Genomic DNA, 20702 nt, shown 5'->3' on the forward strand with positions numbered 1-20702 from the left:
GCATGTAAAATCAACTAATATTTGATACAGGAGTTGAGAATATTTAATGAAGAAAAGATAGCCTCTCCAATAAATGAGGCTGGAAAATCAGAATCAAACTGAATCCCTGTCTTATTCAAATCACTTGAAAAATTTAATTTGAAGTGAATTAAAAATACATATTTTGAAATGGATAAAACTCTGACATAGGTCTTGTCAATGATTTTCCGGACACAACACCTAAAGCACAAATGACAAAATGAAAAATAAACAAGTGGGACTGCATCCAAAAAGCTTCTGCACAAGATGTGATCAACAAAATGAAAAGACAACCAATGAATGGGAGAAAACATTTGCAAATCACGTATTTGGTAAAAGATTAATATACAAAATACATAAACAACTCAGAATACCCAATAGCAAAACCAAACAACAAATACACCTCAAATAACCCAATCAAAGATGGGCAAAGGGCCTGAACAGCTATTTTCCCAAAGATGACAAGAAAATGGCCAACAAATACATGAAACGGTGCTCAATATCACTAGTGGTTAGGGAAATGCAAATCAAACCACAATAGATCCCCTTACATCTGTCAGGATGACCAATTCAACAAGACAAGAGGTGACAAGTGACGGTGAGGATGTGGAGCGAAGGGAAGCCTGGCATTGCTGGTGGGGTATAAATTGATACAGTCATTAGGGAAAACATACAGAGGGTACTCAAATTAAAAATAGAACCACTAAATTTTAATTCTACTTCTGAGTACTGATTTGAACAAAATGAAATCAACTGAGTGAAAGATTTATTTGCACCCCCACGTCTGTTACAGCATTATTTACAATAGCCACGGCATGACAACAACCCAAGTGTCTATCAGTAGATGGACAGATAAAGGAAAAATTGTATACAGACACCCAAGTGTTATTCTGTCCAAAAGAAGAAAATCCTGTGATTTGCAACAACATGATGGATCTTGAAGACATCTAATTCAGACACAGAGAAAGATAAATATGTAATTTCACTTACATGTGGAGTCTAAAAACAAACTCATGGAAAAAATTTTACTGCAGGGAAAAAAATTTTGGTAACTACAAGGTGATGGATATTAACTTGCTGTGGTAATCATCTTACACTATGTGTGTCAACTTCTTATGCTGCACACCTTAAACTTGTACAGTGCTGTGTATTGATTTTATCTCAAATTTTTAAGTAAGAACACTGCAGCTGATCTTCATTCTTTAGACTGGGAGAGAAGGTTGCTGACTGTGAATGGTCCTCAAAATTCTGAAGCGGTTAATATGTTACCGAGGAAAAGTCCACAACTGAGGGACAGTCAGAGGACAGACAGACTGACTTGAGTCAGGACAAGCTTTACAAATTTCTGGTAACCTACTCTACAGTAATCAACATGCTCCTTGAGTCACTGATAGCAAAACCAAACAACAAATACACCTCAAATAACCCAATCAAAGATGCAAGAAAACTCAAAACAGATCTTCCTTGATACAGAGAAGATGGTGCCATGAAAGCTGAGCATGGCAATGACATACGAAAGGTTTCACTTACAGGAGGAATATAGGGGAACCAAATAAGACATCAGGGGAAAAATAACAACAGTACAAAACACAACCAAACCAAACAGACAATTATAAACCAGAGACATCCTGCAGGGGAGGAGGCTGGAGAGGGATCAGAGGGAGGGAGGGAGGGAGGGGCACAGGGGACTGAGGTGAGGGTGCACCATTGCATTGGTGAAGGAAACTCTATGGGGACTACCCCTGGGTGGCGAGGCGGTGGGGAACAGATATTGTTTAAAAATGAACAATGATGTAAAATAGATATAAATACATTTTTAAAAATTACATAGAGGTATAAAAAGAAAAAATGGCACTCCACAAATGCTTTTTAAGTAAATGGAGAAAGGCCAGCCCAGTACAATTTAGACCACAGGAACTCTGTTACTTCACAGAGAAAAAATATATAGGGTGATGAAGGCTCATAGTTAAATAAGGCAGGAAAAAACTGAATTTAGAATCACATTAGAGTTTTAATTGTGAACTTAAAATTCACATTCTTCATAAAAAATAATGTTCTACAGAGTATCCCTTTTGGCATCCTGCTGACACCTCCTCCCACACGTCATGATGGGGGTATTGGACTATATAACCCTGACACCAGAGCTTGGCCTATAACATTGTTCTCCATGAAATGGAATGGGCTGCCTAAAGAGTAATTCAACTTCGTTTTATGAAAGAAAAATTAAGATGGGCTTGGGTCCCCTTATTGTTGCAGGGAAGCCAAGATGCCTTTAAATACGTCGGCAGTGCTGTTCAATAGGCTGAGAATTTGGCATTAACATGCTTCCTCTGGCCAAGCAGAGGGCACCCAAAGATCAGAGAAAATAATGCCGTACTTTGGAACAGATAAGGTATTCGAAGGGTGATCTCTGTCTAAGATGATATTGGCAGAACTGAGGAAGGATGAGGTGACACCAGAAACCAACTGGGATTGGACCTGTTAGGACCAGGACTCAGCCCAGTGAACTTATCATTCCTGGCTGCCCTGGGAACCTAATACAAATTCAAATAAAGTAAATTTTGTCGAGAGGGGAATCAACCCTAGCCTAAGTAACTCCACCTCGGCTGACATACAGGAAGGCATTTTAGAGGGGTGCGCACCATAAGAAGAGACTATGGTTCCCAGACAAGGAATCAGGGTCCACTTAAACAGGTGAACTTGAGACTGTATTATTGAGAGAGTCTGGGAATACCTATTGCTTTCCCACTTACATGGACAGCAATACCGTATATGGACAGCAATCAGTGTAGCTAATAAGCCAAGGCTTCTTGTGCACCCCCTACTGTCCTTCACATCCAAACAGCTGCCTGGAAGGAATGATGAACTGGGAAACCACCTTTGCTCATTCTGGGGACTCAGGGTGATGCCTGGAATGAGGGAATTGGGTTTCCTGCTGCTTAGACCCCTCTCAAACCCTCAGTATCACTTGGGTGGTGAGGCCTGCTTGAGTAGGGTGTGGGAATACAGCAGGGAATCAATACAGCATGGAGTTAGCAACCTTGGGGTACTGTAGGTTCTGACATGTTGGCATCTTGTCAAATACTCATCCCCTGTTTTTCCCATTATTGGAAACCTCTACATTCAAGGAGTATAGAAACTTTTTACTGGATCCATTTCAAGGCTGAGAGAAGGAATATGAATTTGAGATTATCTCCATATGGTCATTATTTCCAAAATTTGTATAAATCCTAAATTTGATCAGGATTCATAAATAATCCCTTTACCATGCTGGCTCGGGAAAGTCCCTGTAAGGGTCAGGCCTAAGGTACTGTTGCCAGGGTTATTGGTAGGGAGATCTTCCTACAGACTACTGGGGCAAAATATCTGGTTTTTGCTCCTGTGTAGCCAAGATCAGAAATGGGGGTGCAGAATGCTACAATCAGACTTAGAACAGCAGCATTGTTTTCTGCTTGACCAGTTAAAGGTCAGTAATTACTGTTCAGTTATAGGTCCCCACTGAAATGGTAAAATCTGAAGCCTTTTGTACCCAGGAGTAATTCTGAAAATTTCTAAAATCGTAAACTTTAGAAAACAAGCAACTGTATAAAGACATACAAATAATAAAATGAACAAAGTAACATGTTCCACTTACCTTACCATTCTCTCACCAAAGACATAAAAACAGGTATTTTCAGGAGCGGTCCTTTTAAGAATTTCTATCACCCCTAAGCCATCCTTCCCCCAGCCCAGAGAACAGAACACAAGGGGACTCAGAAAGAGGAGGGGCCTTTTCAAGCAAATTGCCAAAGGCCATGTTTTCAGCAGACTCCTGGGTGGTGCCTGCCACCAGACTCCTAAATGTGCCTGCCACATTTAGCTAGGAATAACATCCGGGTCCTTTTCCTACCACTCTCTACCTTGCAGAAAAGCTGATGAGCAGCAGAGAAATGGGAACAGTATCTCAGCCTGCAGATACTCATGATTGGGATGACAAAAGGTTCCTAATAACGTGCACATTTCTCAACAAAAAACAAAGGATGCACAACTGGGGCCTATGAATGTAGAGGGAGCACCTCCCCTTTTATCACAGAGGTAGACGTGTACTTACTCACAGAGAATCTGAAAAACTCCAGCTGACACGGGTGCCAACTATCTGCATTTCACTAAAAAAAAATTTCCTTTTTTTTTTTTAAATTTTAATGCAACAGCATTTAAACCAAAGCACTTATCTCTTGTTTGGGCAAAACTACTTAGAATGGAGTTGAGGAGCTGCATGTAGGAATAGGACTTACAGGTTAACAAGTGGGAGAACTGGAACAATTTCAACAAGAGGAGCAAAACTGATCCTCCTCAGAGTTACCAATTTTATATTTTGCCCAGTAAAGGTGTTTAAAAAAAAAGCTGTCCCCTGCATCATTACTGTAATTTCCAACAAAGAAAATAAACCAACTTGCTGACCATTGTACTATAAAGAAAACCATGGAAGAGGAAAAAGAGAGGAGAAAACAGTGTGGAAAGGGAGCACGACAGACTATGGGTGCTCTTGTGCGGGTGCTCTTGTGGGGGGAGAACTCTGGTGACCAGACCTGAGGGGAGAAACCCTATATTTATATTGTGAAAAGCAAATAAAGAAGTAATGGCATGCTATTAAAAAAAAAAACAACAACCCCGTGAAACAGGGATTAAGGAAGACATACAGCAAATAAAAAATGTAAGGTTTTTATTTTCAGTTAATGAAACAATTCCTACATTGTCTTAATTTTTCTCACTTCCCTGATGACTTCCTCTTGGGTGGACCCTTTTCCCAGACAGAATCCTAAAATCTGTAGGAGCCACACATGGGTGGGACAGCATTGGGAAAGTGGCAGCACGCAGGCCAGAACACCCATCCCTGCCAGCAGGTGTTTTTTTCCTTCCCACACCACAGTTTAGGATGTGGATCAAGGCTCAGCACCTCCCCCACCCCCATCTCAGTGCAGCCATTCCCCACCGAGCCTGCTCTAGACAGGTTCTTCTAATGACGCAAGTGTTTGACAATGTCCTTTCCTTCAATGTTGGCCAGGCTTGCTTATCCTTGCCGACACGGACACAAACCCGTATTGAGTGAAATGATATTATTTGCTGTGCAAACCTCTGCAGCAGCCACAGGAGACTCCAGGTGTGAAGGGTTGTGATAGCAGCTGGCCTCCACTTTCTGCAGGCAGCCACAGCACAGCATGTCTCTTTATCCCAGAGGTCCTCTAAATCTTCTTGTTCTTATTCTTGCATTCTGTCCCCTGGTTTCACTACAACTTTGCAGATCCCTCCACTCTAATCCTAGTCAGGAATCTCAGAGTTGGGACACCGGCCACAGAACTTTTAGCCCAGTGAGATCAGTGTTTCTTTGGTACCGAGTTAATTTTTCTTTACTAGAATATCCAAATAGGTACTTTTTATGAAATTTTCATGAGATGGAAATAAGTTGGAGTTTTTCTAGTTCATCCAGTTCTTCTTACAAATATATAATTTAAACTCTGGTTGCTATTAAAAGTAAATTATGAGATGAAAGGAAAAGTCTAATAAATAAACTGAAAGGTCTTTATTCTCCCAGGATTTCTTACATTCCAAATGGCTTCATTTTGAAAAGGTAAACAAGAATTTTAAAGGAGAACCCTAAATTTAATCATAATTGAGAATTAAAAAAGTTCCTAAAAACGTAAAACACACACTCTCTTTTCTCTCTCTCTCTCTCTCTCTCTCTCTCTCTCTCTCTCTCTCTCTCTCTCTCTTTCTCACACTACTTTAAGACAGTCCTGGGGAAGAGGCTCAATTGTTTGGACAGGAGTCATCACAAGACTATATATATAACAGAACATTCAAATGTCCACACCATGAATGAAGAGAATGCCAGGATTTGCGTGACACTAGCAAAGTTAAATGTTATCACAATTGCAGACCACTACTATGATCACATTGGTATATTGATTTTAAACATGAGTCACGGGCTTCAGAATGAAAAAGTGTCACCAAGAAAAGGCAATTCCACCAAAGCTGAAGCACTATATTCAGAAAGGGGAGAATCTGATAGAGTCTGGAGCTTTGGAAATTAATTCTGTGGCTATTTCACTTGAAAATGCATTTATTTAGATGAAGAAATGTAAAAAGCTAGTTAATGATTACTCTTAACTGTTGAAAATTAATATCTGATTGTTATGCTGGTTGTTGTATGAGAAAGGGTGAATACAGAACTAGCTTTTTCCATTTTTATTATGAATTCCAGCTCTATGGAAGAGCAGAGCTGGAGTTGCATAATAGTACTGGAAGAGGCTGGAAGCACCAAGAAGCTTGGATCAAGGCTCAGCTGCACACTTCTGTTATCTGATCAAGTTGAAACCTATGGCCACAGGCCATCTAGACCACATTCAGAGGGAGAAAATAGAGACTTAAAAAAACAATTTTCAATGTCTTGAAGGAAAGAAATGAGTCCCCAGGCAAGCCGTTCTCCTAATTGCAGAGCAGCAGTTTAACAAGCTGCTTGGCAACGAATTTTTAAGTGTGCAGCCACCTCTAATTCCATGAGATTGAAGTGTGTGGTGCAGTGGTGTTTTTCAAAATTGCAGAGGCACAAAGAATGGAAATTGCCCAGAACACTCACAAGTGAAATGCCCAGTTCATTGCAAATAGAGCTGGAGATAGTTGTCCATGCAAAGTACATGTACAGTGAAGGAGTGGAGAACATACCCATTCCGAGAGGTCACTGAGCTAGCAAAATAAAACAACAAAACAGTAAATGGATAGTTTAGTGTGCACAGATCCTGCTGAAAGCTTCAAATACTGCAAGCAATTGGCAGATGTTTACTACAGAGGGAAAAAAAACCCAATGAGAATAAAAGGAATTTCCTACCTGGTGTATATTTTCTTATTTTAGCTACAAGTGAGCAGTCACGTGAGGTGCAAAAGTTTTTATTTTTTTCCCCAGTAGAATAGTGATGTCATCAAGAAACTAGCAAGCAAGATGTCATAATCTTACTTTGTCTGCAGTATTTTTTCCTAATTACATTTTATAAGAAAATTCACCCAAGTAAAATGGTCACTGCCTACCATCAGACAATTTGGGATTTTCTTAGAAAAACTGAAAGCTATCAATTGGATTTTTTATATCCCAAAGAATGGCTTTCTTTACATAAAATAAGTTCTTTGAGATGGCATATTTTAATTAGATATCATGTTATCAAAAGGTTAATTAAAAATGAATTGTGACTTACTCCCAAACATTTTCATAACTATCAGCTTATCAGATAAGCATTGAATCAAACCCATCACAGTGTAAAGTCCTAGCATAGCATAACATGAGCAAGAACAGTAACCAGGGGAGAAGAAGGGGCAGGAAAGGGACAAATGTTTAATGACAATTGTAAAAAGACACACTAAAACTTTGGTTTGGAGGCCTCTCATGACTAAATTTCTGACAATAATGTGTGACTCTCTGAAGAAAGAAATTCTATCAAAGCAACAAAATATATCCCATTTTTTTCCATTAGGAAATTCACAGGAGATTCATGTACCAACAAATTAAATAACACAGTCATTACTCAATGCTTTAGGAGTCTCGAAAATTCTTTGTCCACAACAAAACAGAAAAGTAAACACTTTGATTCACTGGCACTAACACCATGGGCATCTCAAGACCTGATACAAACAGACCAACATTTCTACAACTAGGTGGGGATGGACTGTAGTCAACAGGACACCCCAGAGGAAGTGGAGACATTTTTCCATTTTAACTTGGTTCATTACAACCACCACAGAAGGAGAACACACTTTTGCATTTCAGTGATGTTCTTATCTAGAAGTGGTGAAACCAAAGCCCATTGGTGGTGAGTGAATTGCCCTGAGTCAAGCCTCATAATCTCCCAACTCCTATCTTTGTCACCCAAACAGGGGGCCTCTCATGAGGTGAATTTTTTTAAAGATTTATTTATTGATGCATACAAGAACTGGGGTACAGACCTGAGCTGTGGGGGCTGAGAGGATCTACCAGAGAGAGTGGGGAGCAGAACAGGCAGATCTACTGAAACACAATGCTGAAGGGAGCAGCAGGGAAAGACAGTAGAGGTCTTTACACCATGTAGGTTATCTTCCCTGGCTGGGGATTGAACTCATGCCACAGTGGCTTGATAGCACTGTGTCTTTGGGACCCTGCGCCACCAGGGAGACCCTAATGAGGTGAATTCTAACACAGAGCAGATTTTAAAGAGTAGCTTCCGGGCCTCCCCGGTGGCACAGCGGTTGAGCGCTGGGTTGCGAAGCTGCCCGCAGCCTCTGAGGCGCCGGTTCGATCCCCGGCTGCTCCCCGGCCACCGGAGGAGGGTCCCACATGGCGCGCAGACCTCTCCTGCCGCCCGCTGCTCCCCTCAGCAGTGTACTTCGGTCCTTCTGCCTGCTCTGCTCCCCGCTCTGGCTCTGGTGAATTCTCTCACCCTCCTGCACTTCTGACTGTACCCAGTGCATGTATAAACAAAACAAATAAATAAATAAAAACACATGCCTCTTTATTAAAAAAAAAAAAAAAAAGAGTAGCTTCCAAGGTATAACCCCCTTCAAGTTTTGGCAAATAAGAGCAATTTCACCAAATTGATTTGGTTATCTTGTAAATATGAAAATATTTTTGTAGCTGCTGTGGATGACCAGTCATAGGTTTAAAAAAAGGGAGGTATCTAAAACCAGAATGTTATTACTGCCCTCCCTTTCAACAGAAAAACAGGGTTAGGCCCTGCAAGTTGAACATTTAATAAGGTGGTTTCCTCCTCTCACAAGTTAGGGGTAGGCAGGGGTAATGTCCCTGGATGGAGAAGCTGGCAGCTCAGGTGCTTTCTGGGAAAGTGCTGGGTGTGAAATGCAGTGGCTGTCTACCAACCAAGGGAGCTCAGATTTGAACACCTAATGGGGATAATCTGGTGTCTCCTGACTCTAGGACATATATGAGTAGATCCCAGGGTTTACAAGATAGATGCTAATTGACTTTGCACTTTTTCCCTCAAAGGAAATCTTATGTCCTATCTTACAGGTATAATTAATGTCACTGTCAGAGTTGACTCACTGAATCATTTCTTTCTTTTAAAAAACCTCAGTGGGGGAGAGGTTTGCTTAGAATTGCAGGTATAGTTCCTCACCAGTCTTGTCTTCCCCATATCCAAACCAACATAAATTCTCATTCTGGCTCCTTTCTGATAACTATGAAGGGAAGGCAAAATCTTTAGAGTAAGAGGGTAAATCTGGATGATGGGGTAGCTTTTCTTCATAATATAAAAATGATGGTGGGAGCTCAGGGCCTCAGGAATAAACTGGTAAGGATTCTACTAGCCTTCTTCATTCTGGATGAATTCTCAGAAAAATCTCAAAACATGGGAATTGCTAGAGTTCAGACTTTAGACAAGGGGAATCTAATTCCCCTCATCAGCATCTATTTTGATTTGCCTGTTACCTAACAATGTCAGGGCAGATGCATCTTCAGCAAATTCTTTAATGATAGTGTCACCTTTCTGTGACTAAATTTTCTGTGAATTTATAAAATGGAGGAAACGTCCTTGAACTCAGCTGCAAGGTAAATATCTCATGACTTGTACTTTAATAACCTTGACACGAAAACAGCATAATGTAAGATTATAACTTGTTGGCTATTTACAAGGTCACATGATGCCAGGAGACTCCCCTAGTTCTTGGAAGGATGGCATATTGTCGGGCAGGACAAACGTGCTATTCCACGCATGTGCATTTCTCTAGCATGTACCGTGTGTGGTATCCCTATTCTAAAGACAGGTGCAAATGAAAGGAGCCCATGTCTCTCTTTGGGTTTAATGATACTATCACATAAGTGATAAAAGGAATTAAAGAACCACCTCCTTGTGATTAAGTTTCTTACAGAAACAGCATTTTTCCAGGTCACATTCCCCAATCAAGGTTAGAAGGCTGATTGTATATTAGCATGAAGCATCATCTTAATGTATTTATGATCTTATGGAGTTTTATGAGTTAAATAAAGTATAGCATAATGGGCAATCATTCATTTTACATGGACATTTCTTTAGTTGTAAAAGCCTGACAGTGATTAAGTCAACTTTTAGGAAAAAAACAAATCCTTCTCAGAAGGAGTACAGCTGGTAATTGGGTTAATCAAGATCTTTCAGTTTTGGAGGAATTTTACCCATTCACACCAAAACACACTTGGAGTTAGAGTTACCATGCACCTGTGCAGCCTGCATGGTGCTTTCCTTCCCTGCGAGCATTTGAATATGGCTGTAGGATCTGTGATGGGTGGAAGTGGGCTAGAGAGGAAAACAAGGACGAACATTCACTTCCACACTGACAGATACATTGAGGCCCTTATCTCATTTAGTTTTCACCCAGTCTTATGAGGTAGGTTTGCATTTCCTGTGGACAGTTAGGCAGAGGAAGGAAAAATACTTGGACTCCGGAGGTCACCTGTTTCAGTAGCACCTAGATTGAAAACCCATCTAGCCTGACAACTGAGACAGCTTTTCTCTCAAAAGTGCAGCTTGGGGCCTCCCCTGGGGGCACAGACAGTTGAGCGCAGCTCTGTGAAGCTGTCCTCAGCCTCTGTAGTGCTGGTTGGATTCCGGCTAGCCTGGGAGATACCCACATGGCACAGCAGACCTCTCCTGTCTCGTCCGCTGCTCCCCTCAGCAGTGTATTTCGTCAGTCTGCCTGTTCTGTTTCCTGCTCTGTCTCTGGTGAATCCTCTCACCCTCCCGCATATCTGGCCTGTACCCCGGTTCTTGTATAAAATAAATAAATAAATCTTTTAAAAAAGTGCAGCTTATTGTATATTCAAAGTCATCTCTACAGGAGGATGGGATTGAGAGCTGAGAGAGAGGTAGTGACATCTCTTTTTGTCCCATGTCCTGCTGAAGGTGCCTGGGCATTTCAGATACAGTACATTTAATCCATGGCAAATGTAAAAATAGTTTTTGTTTTCAGGGATTTTAGTTCAAACTCCAGCCATTTAATTGGACACAGTGCCATGCATCTACCCCTTTATAATTTCCCCCAGAATAAAATCAGGTAGGATTTTATCAGAAGTTATCTAAGCATGCATTCTGCTCGCATGAACTCTGAGGGACCCCAGAAAACCAGTGGTTCTGGGTCCCCATCATTTATTCTCCTTTCAACATCAAGTTGGATCCCACGTGCGACAGGCTATTGTTGAGGGCATTTCAATAATAAACTCCATGCTGGTAAACCTAGCTGGACACGTTGCTTTTCTTTGTGAGCAGGAGGAACTGCTGCAGAACTATAAATACTTGCCAAAAGACACTGTACACACATCACCTGAATAAACAAACTGAAGCCATTGTAAAAAATGTCCAGTTGTTGCACAGCCATAAACCAACATACCACACGAGGACTGATTTACAGCTAAAAGGAAAAATTACACTTTTCAGAGCATCCCATTTTGGTGCAATCATGGTCATCAGTGAAAGTAGTATCTATTTAAAAGCAGTAAATGCCTATTTCCAAACAGAACGGGACAGCGTGCTAAGGAGGCGTCAACCCACTCAAACATGCCCAGGCTCTCCAGAGAACCATTAGGGTCTGTCATGTGAATTCACTTCCTTTTTTTTTTTATTTTTCCTGCTTTTCTTCCCTGCTGAATATTATTATCTAAAATCAAATTAAGTACTAATAGTAAATATGCACAGCAATCACTTCAGAAAAGCAAAACAATTAGACTCAAGGGGTGATCTAAAAATATTATTTCTCATAATAAAGACCAAGAGCCCAGATGGGGTTGTGAGAGAGTTCCGAGAGGGTAATAGTAACCGGAGATGTGGTCCAAGGAACTATTTAGCGGAACCACCGATGAATAGTAAAATCTCAGTAATTTAAAGAGTACCATTTCCCGCTTGTACTCTATAGCTCTTTACTCAAGTCTATTCCTTCCAGCACTAAGATCTCTAGTCAGTAATAACAGCTACAACAACAACAACGTGTGAAACAACTATTAGATCTCTCTTTTTTCTCTTTTCTCTGTCTGGTAAAATAATACAAAAAGGCTAAACACAGGAAATTTCAGTGTCTGACCCATATAGTACTTATTGTTATCCAATGACTATTTAATAATAAAATTGTCACAGATCATTTATATTTTAGACTCAAGTTTTCAAAGAAAGTGGATCCTGTGGGGTAAACTAAGGTAGGTATTATTCCTACATTCCAAAACGAAGTGTTCAACTTAAGAGGTGAAATCTATTTGGCAAACAGATTATTTCTTCAAGACCAACCAAGTTACAACATCTACTGAAGTTCTTGTCAGCACAGAGGAGCAAGAGTATAACTAGAACTTTTCAATTTGCTTTCTCATCTACAGGACTTCCTGAACCACTCAGGCTAAATGATAGTGAAGTCCTTTGAAATGTGCTTTTTTGTGTAACAAAGGTTAAGGGAATTTCCAAGGGATTATTCTTTGGTTAACATAGCTTCTCTCTCTTCCCAATTTCTGTTGCAGAGCCATAAGCAGGCCTCGCTGATGTCAGTTGGACTGAAAGTGGTGAGATTCTGAGTCATTCAGGTGGCCTTCATCAAAGATGTCTGTAAATGATGGATTGTACATTCTTGGAAAAAGGGTGAGCAATTAAAAAAAAAAAAAAGATGCCACTGGCCTGGACATGTTTGAGGGCGTGTACCTCTGGAGGAAAGCATGGGGATACTGAGGCAAAGCAGGGGAAAATCAATTGATTTTGGTGATGATCAAAAGAACAAGAACTTACCTGTATTAACTCTCTAAAACCCCAAAAAGGACTAGTCTTAGGTGACTGACAAATCCTATTATTCTAAACCAAAAGAACCAGGAATCACAAACACTGACATTTAGGACACCAGAGAAGTAATTAAACATCCTGATTTTATAAATGAGAACACGACTGCCCTAAGAGATGAGCAGACATGCATAAGCTCACATTAAGAGCCTGGAAGATAATCTAAATGTAAATATTGGCGTGTTTTTTTTTTTTTTTTGTACTATGATAATTGTCTGTTCTACCACAAATGAGACACTCCTTTATTATGAATGAGCTCATTCAAGTCAACTAAGAATAATTTGCTGCTAATAGTTTTAAACTATATATGCAGTTTACTTTTAAGTATGGAACACAGAAAATTATACTTGTCATTAGTTTAGGAGTGATAAGAGCGATGATAGAAAAAGTACTGACTGTTGCTCAAGCAAGGGCAACCATCCCAGACTTGCGGGTCAGCAAAGGCTCCTCAGGAGATCTAATATCTCAACTAGTTCCTAGATTTCGTAAGGGCATAGCTAGCGAGGAGGAGGGATCTGTGCTAATAGATCATACGATGAGAGGCAAGAGAAGCTTCATATTTGAGGAAGCGAAAGGAATTCAATGTGATTGGAACATTGAGCACCTAGGGGCATGTGGTAGGAGTTGGGGCAGGATTGGTGAGCAGGGTTCACCAAGTCCTGCAGGGATTTTCATGTAGTTACAGACTTTGGAGTTTATCTCAAGGTAATGGGAAGACAACAGTTTTGTTAAACAGCAAGTATGATAATTAGATCTACATTTTAGGAAGAACATAGCCAGTTGAGTGAAAATGAGTGGTAGGAGGGATAAGTACAGAAGGAAACAGTAGGTTGCTGCAGTAATTCAAAAGATATTTGTCTAAAGCATTATCTAAGGAGGAAGGGGCTTGGATTTAAGATATTCAGGTTGTAGAATTAAACTACTGATGTTAAGCAGACAAATGGATTAGGGGAAAAAAGAGTCAAAAATTACTGAGTTGTCTGGCTAAAGTCTTCCCTTGGAGACCTTCTGACATGGGAGATACAGAGCATCATCTCTTAAATACTAGGGACCGTATTACAGACAACAAAACTCAAAGCTCTGTATTTGCTTATTATGCGTGAAATTGCAGTTCTGGGCAGATGACAAAGACTGAATTTGACGGAAATACTCTGTAAACTGTTGCGACATGTTAGTGTATACCACTGGGGCACTCATAAATATCTGATGAGATCTTCCCAGTGGAAAAATAAAAAGACTGCCTTACAGGCACTGTACATCTCAAGACCTTCTCAGCCTCTCTACATTTCCTGGGGAAGGTGGGACAGGGATGTTCCATACCCTGTTCGGGCAGCCTTAATGGTAATCTCTTCTGTTTTTCTGGTTGAAGTTGATTAGTAAAAGGAAGCAGGATTAGGGATGCTGAAACAGAAATTAAACTCAGGGAGAAAGATTTACTAACTCTATATGGATCATCTCAAGGTTATCCAGCTCGAAACTGGAGGAATGAAATAAAGTATGTACCTTTGCGCTGTAGTAGGTCCCAATTCCCACCCAGGACATAATTCAGGTACTCACCCCTTCGCCGCCATTTTCACCTGTGTTGGCAAGCATTTCCTGCAGGGCTCGGACAGAGAGGGACTGTTCCAGCACAAAATTGCAGACGCAGAGATCAGGAGGAACATACTGTAGAAATAAAACCAGAATGAGGACACCTCATTATCACTCGGGGATGGGTCATGCAGTAATATCTCAAAGGCAAAGAGCCCCTGAGTCAAAATGATAACCCAATGGATATACAAAAGATGGGTTTCTTTTGTTCAAGTTACATGGACTTCAAGTGGGATTCTGAAGGATGAAAAGAAGAAAAGCCCCAAGTCTCAAGGTAACAGTGACCAAAATGTCAAGGTCCTCTTGAAGGACGGCTGATTGCATGTGTGAGATGAGTGTACATACAAAGTTGCTGAAGAAAAGGAGAGGAGGGCCTCCCCGGTGGCGCAGTGGTTGAGCGCTGGGTTGCGAAGCTGCCTGCAGCCTCTGCATCGCCGGTTTGATCCCTGGCTGCTCCCCGGCCACTGCAGGAGGGTCCCACATGGTGCGCAGACCTCTCCTGCCGCCCGCTGCTCCCCTCAGCAGTGTACTTCGGTCCTTCTGCCTGCTCTACTCACCGCTCTGTCTCTGGTGAATTCTTTCACCCTCCCATGCTTCTGACTGTACCCAGTGCTTGTATAAATAAATTAAAATAAATAAATAAATAAATCTTTAAAAAAAAAAAAAAGGAAAAGAAAAGGAGAGGAATAAACATTCCTGGGAGCAATGGAAAGAATCCACTTCATATGTAAAACCTGCAGAGAGTGATCTAGACTTAATACCAGAAGAACCAGCACAGATGGACCTTGCAGCGGAAGGATTAAAAGAGTCTTCCAAATCATATACAGCATTGTAAATCAATGTCATGTCAATAAAAAAAAATAAAGTTGCTGAAGAAGAGAAAGGCAGGACAGGCTGATCTACACCAATGTCTCGGTGGGACTCAAGGAAGAAAGCCACAAAGATCTCATCCACAGTGATTGTGAGAGGACAATGAACAGACCGGAATGTGGCTGTAGACCACAGTCACCAGAATAGGGAATCTATTTAGTGCTAAGCAAACTGGAATACCACAGTGTTAAAAGAGGCAATAGAAAGGATCAAGAGCAATACAATTCTAACTCTGAACAAACCAATATCTAGAACTTTGAGAACTGATGACATCTACAACAATCACTCTAATTTTTAATGTACTCCCTTCAAATCATGATATTCACACCTATTCTGGAATATTTCTTAACAATAGTGAAACACAGCCTTCTCTGCACACTGATGCTAATGGCTAATGCTTGAATACCTTTCTCTGTGCCAAACACTGCTGTGTTTTGCATAGGTTAACTCATTCAATCCTCATCACTACTCTATACCATAGGAATTATTAATATTGCAGTTTACAGCCAAGATTATGAAGGCATAGAAGTTGGGTCACCTTTCCAAGGTGATGGCTTAAACTTGGATTCAATTTAGGTAGTCTGTCTCCAAAGTCCAAAGACATTCTCTCCACAACCAGAATATTTTCAAGCAGCAAACACTGTAAGTATTATATTTCCATACTACACTCATGTGCTTGGTAGTAAGGCAGATATAAAAAACAAACCACAATAATTGCTTTTCAGGAGTTTACACTCCAGTTTCAGGATACCATTTCCCCTGGGAATACAGCTTATAATCACCTTGTATACCAAGCCTTTGTTTCCTGCATGAAACTGGCAGCACATTGACACTAAGGGACAAAAAGGAATGAGGACTGAGAACCAGAAGTCGCTGACAGCTATGTCTAACTCTCTGAGACAGGTAAAGCAGTCTCCATGGAGCTCCAATTTAAAAGCTACAGCAAGCATGATACGAAGCCACCAATAACCTTTCTAACATTTTTATTTTAAAAATATATAAGGAGCTGGCAACATTTAAGACCCCTTTAATTTCCTAGTGTCTGTACATTCTTCCTCCTCCCCCTCCAACTTCAATGCCTTCAAAAATAAGAGGATATTCCACCTGCTAGATGTGCCTACTCTTCCTTCTTTTATTAGTTTTAAGTCCTAGAAGTCAAGCATAGGTTTATGGCATACACATACACACACATACACACACACACACACACACAAACTATCAGCCTGGAAGTGACATATCTTGACTATTTTTTTACTTAAATACTTTCCTACTCAGGGTCTCTGCAGTGAGGAAGCCTAAAATCCTAGTCTTCCTTGAATTTCGGCATCACAGGAATATGCCCATTTTGCTGAATGATGTCACCAAGGAGCAACTGTAACACAAGGAGACAACAGCCTTTATTTTGCATGTTTCTTGCTTTGTTTTCAAAGTCTATTCTTGCTGCAGGTAATTAACTCATTTGTATGGGTCTTGAGCAAGCAGACAGCTGGTGATGTAGGGCAGAGTTTTGCATCCAGGAAGTGTTTCTGGAGCACATATAGCATCATGACAAATAACATACAATCATATGATGAAGCATTTCCCTAAAGACCTTATGCCACAAACATATTGCCCAACTTAGTCTCCCAAAATATGATGCCATAGCAGAAGATTTTCAGGAGAATGTCTCCATGACTCCTTACTCTACCCAAATCTCACGTCACCAGAAAAGCCACCGGAAAAAGAGAACAGAAAAAGACAACCAGTCTCCCCCGCCCTCTCCAAGAAAGCATTTGATTATTTTGTCACCCTCCTCCTCCAATACACTAGAGCATGTGATTTAGGTATTTTCTATTCAGGGATGTCTGCAGTTATGGTTAGGACTTTAAAGGATGCTTTTGGCTAAGCAACCGAATGATCTCAACAGTCATGCTCATGTCAATGAAAACCCCCCTTTAAGACAAAGTGCTAGGGATCCAGCCCTTACCTGAGATTATTTGGTTCTAAGTCGGGTATTTCCCCTCCCTGTGTCTGGCTGCCTGGACAGGAGACAGGAGTGCTCCCGCAGCACAGCTATCGTCTCTCCTCACAGAGGGTCACTGAGAGACAGTCACTAGGCATGATCCCTCGAGACAGAGGGCCGTGGTTTAAGGACTGGTGTGAAGGGGCACATTTAAACAAGGGGATAGTGAGCACAGTCTCTGCCACTGGCATTTGTTTCCTTATTTGTTTACTTGTAAAATGTGGCCCCGTCTGACTCTTTATACTCAGGAGTAACGGTCTCGCCACCCCAGAAGCACACAGAACTATGTGTGGGCAGCGCCAAGGGCAGGAAAAGGGCAACAGGAATGTCCAGAGAACAACAAAATGCAAACAGCAACTTGTGACATGAATGGAGCAGAGAGCACAGAGGCACCTGACCTGCGACGCCAGCTGCCATCCTTCATTCAACTCCAAACTGGCCTGTGCTCCCACCTCCACATTCCCCAAGAATGAGCAAAGGCCACTCTTGCATCCTAGCTAACTTGCTGGCAGGGTGAGCATCCCCCAGGAGGCCCGCTCACTGACTGTGTGCACAGGAGACTACGCTTCGGTCCCATTGCCTGGCAGGCACCAGGCTTGTGTTTGACGATTCTCGGCACGGAGAGACGGGCTTTGTTGACAGCTGTTCTGAAATAGTGCCTCATCACTCTCCGCAGGCCTGTCTTTTGCCTTGAGAGGCTCCAGGTTTCCAAATGTCCTACAGAAAACCTTGAGATGCCCCAGTGCTGGGTAAACCTGGAACAAGGTACTCATTTAACTCCACTTAGAGGAAAATAGTACCAGGGAAAGCCTACAAAATCCTCTGTGATTCTGGAATTTAACGTTTTCCTCACTGCACGGAAAGTATTTACTAGATCCAAGATGGTGGGAATACTCACACTAATGGACTCATTCACCATATTTTCATGTACAATGTGTACTCGGCACTGTTCTGGCTTGTACTAGCCAAGCCTTTGGGGAAATGAAGATCAGAGTTAGTTACAAGAAAGGGGAATGTCAGCCCTTTTATTACACTGTCAACCACTGTCTGTTTCGGTTATATATTTCTTCATTCATTGCAGTCTATTTTTCTAAACTGTGGGTATCCTGAAAAATCTGTGTCTCATTCAAGTTTTGGTGTCTCCAATACATAGAATAGTAAGTGCTCAATTTAAGTCGTCTTCTACAACTGACTCTGTGTCCTCTGAGACTATTTGAGAGTATGTGGCTGCTGTGGCTGGAAATAAATTGCACCAAAAGCCTACCTGCCTGGTTCCTTCCCCAGATCTCCTTGCGTATGATTCAAGAGGCCTTTCTCTTCCCACTTCTATGGGTCTCCTACATCTCTGTGAATCCATCTGATTTTCACACAGTCATGCCTCACTTAGCCAGCCTGTAAGCACATCAATCACTTTGAACTGAGAGTGATATAGGATAGACTGGTTAAGAGTGAACACTAGCACAGGACTGCCTGAAACCAAGTCTCTTTTCAACTACTTATTAGCTGAGTAACATCAGGTAGGTGACTTGGTCTCTCTGTGCCTCTGTTTCTTTACCTATAAAATAGAGAGTAATTTCTACTTTTCAGAACAAACTAAGTATTCCTGTTTAAGGAGTTTAAAATAGGATCTGATCCCAATAGGATCTGATCTTTAGGTTCATTTGGTACCTAAAGAAACAGAACAAATGAATGAACTAAATAACTAAATAATTTTATGAACTAAATAATGAAATCAACTCAGGCTACAACGTAAGTCAGTGGTGACTGAGAGGGAAGGGGGAAGTGGGGTGTGTAAATCAAGAAAGGGGTCAGCTTTATGGTCAAAGATGGATGTTTACTTTCAGTGGTGAACATAACACAGTATAGATAGATGATATTGATAGATGCCTGAAACCTGTATAGAATTATTAATCAATGCTACATCCATAAAAAGATGTTTTCAAATTTTGGTTTGGTACATAATTGTCTCATAATTATCCAACACAGAGTGGTGAAATCCAAACATCGATTATTCACTTAAATGTCTGATATTTTATCTAGTATTTTTTAAACTTTTACTTTGTATAAGGCTAAGGCAAAATGTCCACTTCCAAGATTGCATGGTCTGGTGGAGAGTCGGGGAAGCAAAAGGGCAGTTTGATTCAAAGGGCCCAGACTGGTGAGGAAGCACAGAGCTGATGTGGCTGGGTCGAGGGAGGCGAGGAGGAGGCAACAAACAAAGGGGGCTGAGAAGCGAGGCTGAGGAAGAAGTAGGCACTGGACTGAGTGGACCTTGAATCTCCTTGACATAAAGGTTTGGGCTTGATCTGCTGAACCACAGGGCACCATTAAAGGAAGTTATGCAGGGAATGGTGTCATTACGTTTTCATCTTTGAAAGATCACCACAGTCCTTTACAAAGGTTGCTACACCAAACCAGAGGAACAAATTAGGAAGTTGTTGGAACAAACTGCTTATGAGGTGATGATGACCTGAATTAAAGTAATAACAGTAGAGCTGAAGATAACAGAATAAATTTGAAAAATTTTGAAAAGTGAGGAGAGATAAAACCTGGTGATTAATCAGATATAGGAGTGAAGAATTGGAAAATGACTAGTGTTTCTATTGTATGTGAAAGATTACAAAAAGGACAGACTCAGCAATAATAAGCCACATACAGTAATTACTTTTGGCAAGCTGTCTACTAGAATCTCCTGTTTAGGCAAACGGGGTGATTATGGTAGAGTGAGAAGTGTCCCCGCGGATGTCAGCAGAAGCAGGCTCATCTGGAAGAAAAGGAGGATTCAGAAACTGACATTCACCACAAAAGGAGGATTCCTGAAGACCCAGCAACCAAAGTCAGCCCAATTAACCTCACTTTCTTTCCCTATGTCCCTCAAGCAGCCAGACAGTATTTACATAACATAGTAATTCACATTCATTATTGCACTTGCTGTTGTGGAGACAAAAGGAGAAAAGACAGATGTGGTTTCTATTAATTCAGGAATGGCTAACCTATTATAAGAGATCTACTATACATGAGACTTTATAAAATACAAAAAAAAAATACGTGAAGCTAAATTGATTATATATGAGGTCTCTGTTCTGCAAGATGCAGGGCCCTCTCTGATGTTGTGGTTAGGAGAAGCCAGCCCCAGCAGAAACTTGACCTACAAAGACTATGTGTGCAAGAAGTTCCTGGCACATAGTAAGAACTGAATGTCTACTTAATGAATGAACAAGATAGGACAGTTATTCTTTCCATTTTGGTGTGTGTGTGCGCTTTACTTCTGCTTAAAATTCTATTAGCTGAAGGAGTCTTTTGAAGTTTTTGGCTTTACAGAATCTCCATCCTTGTTTCCTTTTGCTTTTCCACCCAAATCTCTAAAGAAAAAGGTCAAGTACTTGGAAGAATCATGAAATGGTAAAGGGAATGATCAAGGGAAG

General features: G+C 41.0%; 1 protein-coding gene across 2 annotated transcripts in view; it reads right to left on the reverse strand.

Annotated features, from left to right (window-relative positions):
* Nucleotides 1–20702, reverse strand: part of RYR3 (ryanodine receptor 3) — a gene marked incomplete at both ends in the record, with an annotated part of 506236 nt that overhangs the window by 303694 nt on the left and 181840 nt on the right. For both annotated transcript variants that reach the window (XM_084241349.1, XM_084241348.1), the window contains one exon: nucleotides 14373–14480. In XM_084241349.1, coding sequence (XP_084097475.1) covers nucleotides 14373–14480 — 108 coding nt within the window. The remainder of the gene's footprint in view (nucleotides 1–14372; nucleotides 14481–20702) is intronic.

Source organism: Talpa europaea (genome assembly GCF_964194135.1).
Source record: "Talpa europaea genome assembly, chromosome: 8".
In the NCBI taxonomy this organism is placed as follows: domain Eukaryota; kingdom Metazoa; phylum Chordata; class Mammalia; order Eulipotyphla; family Talpidae; genus Talpa; species Talpa europaea.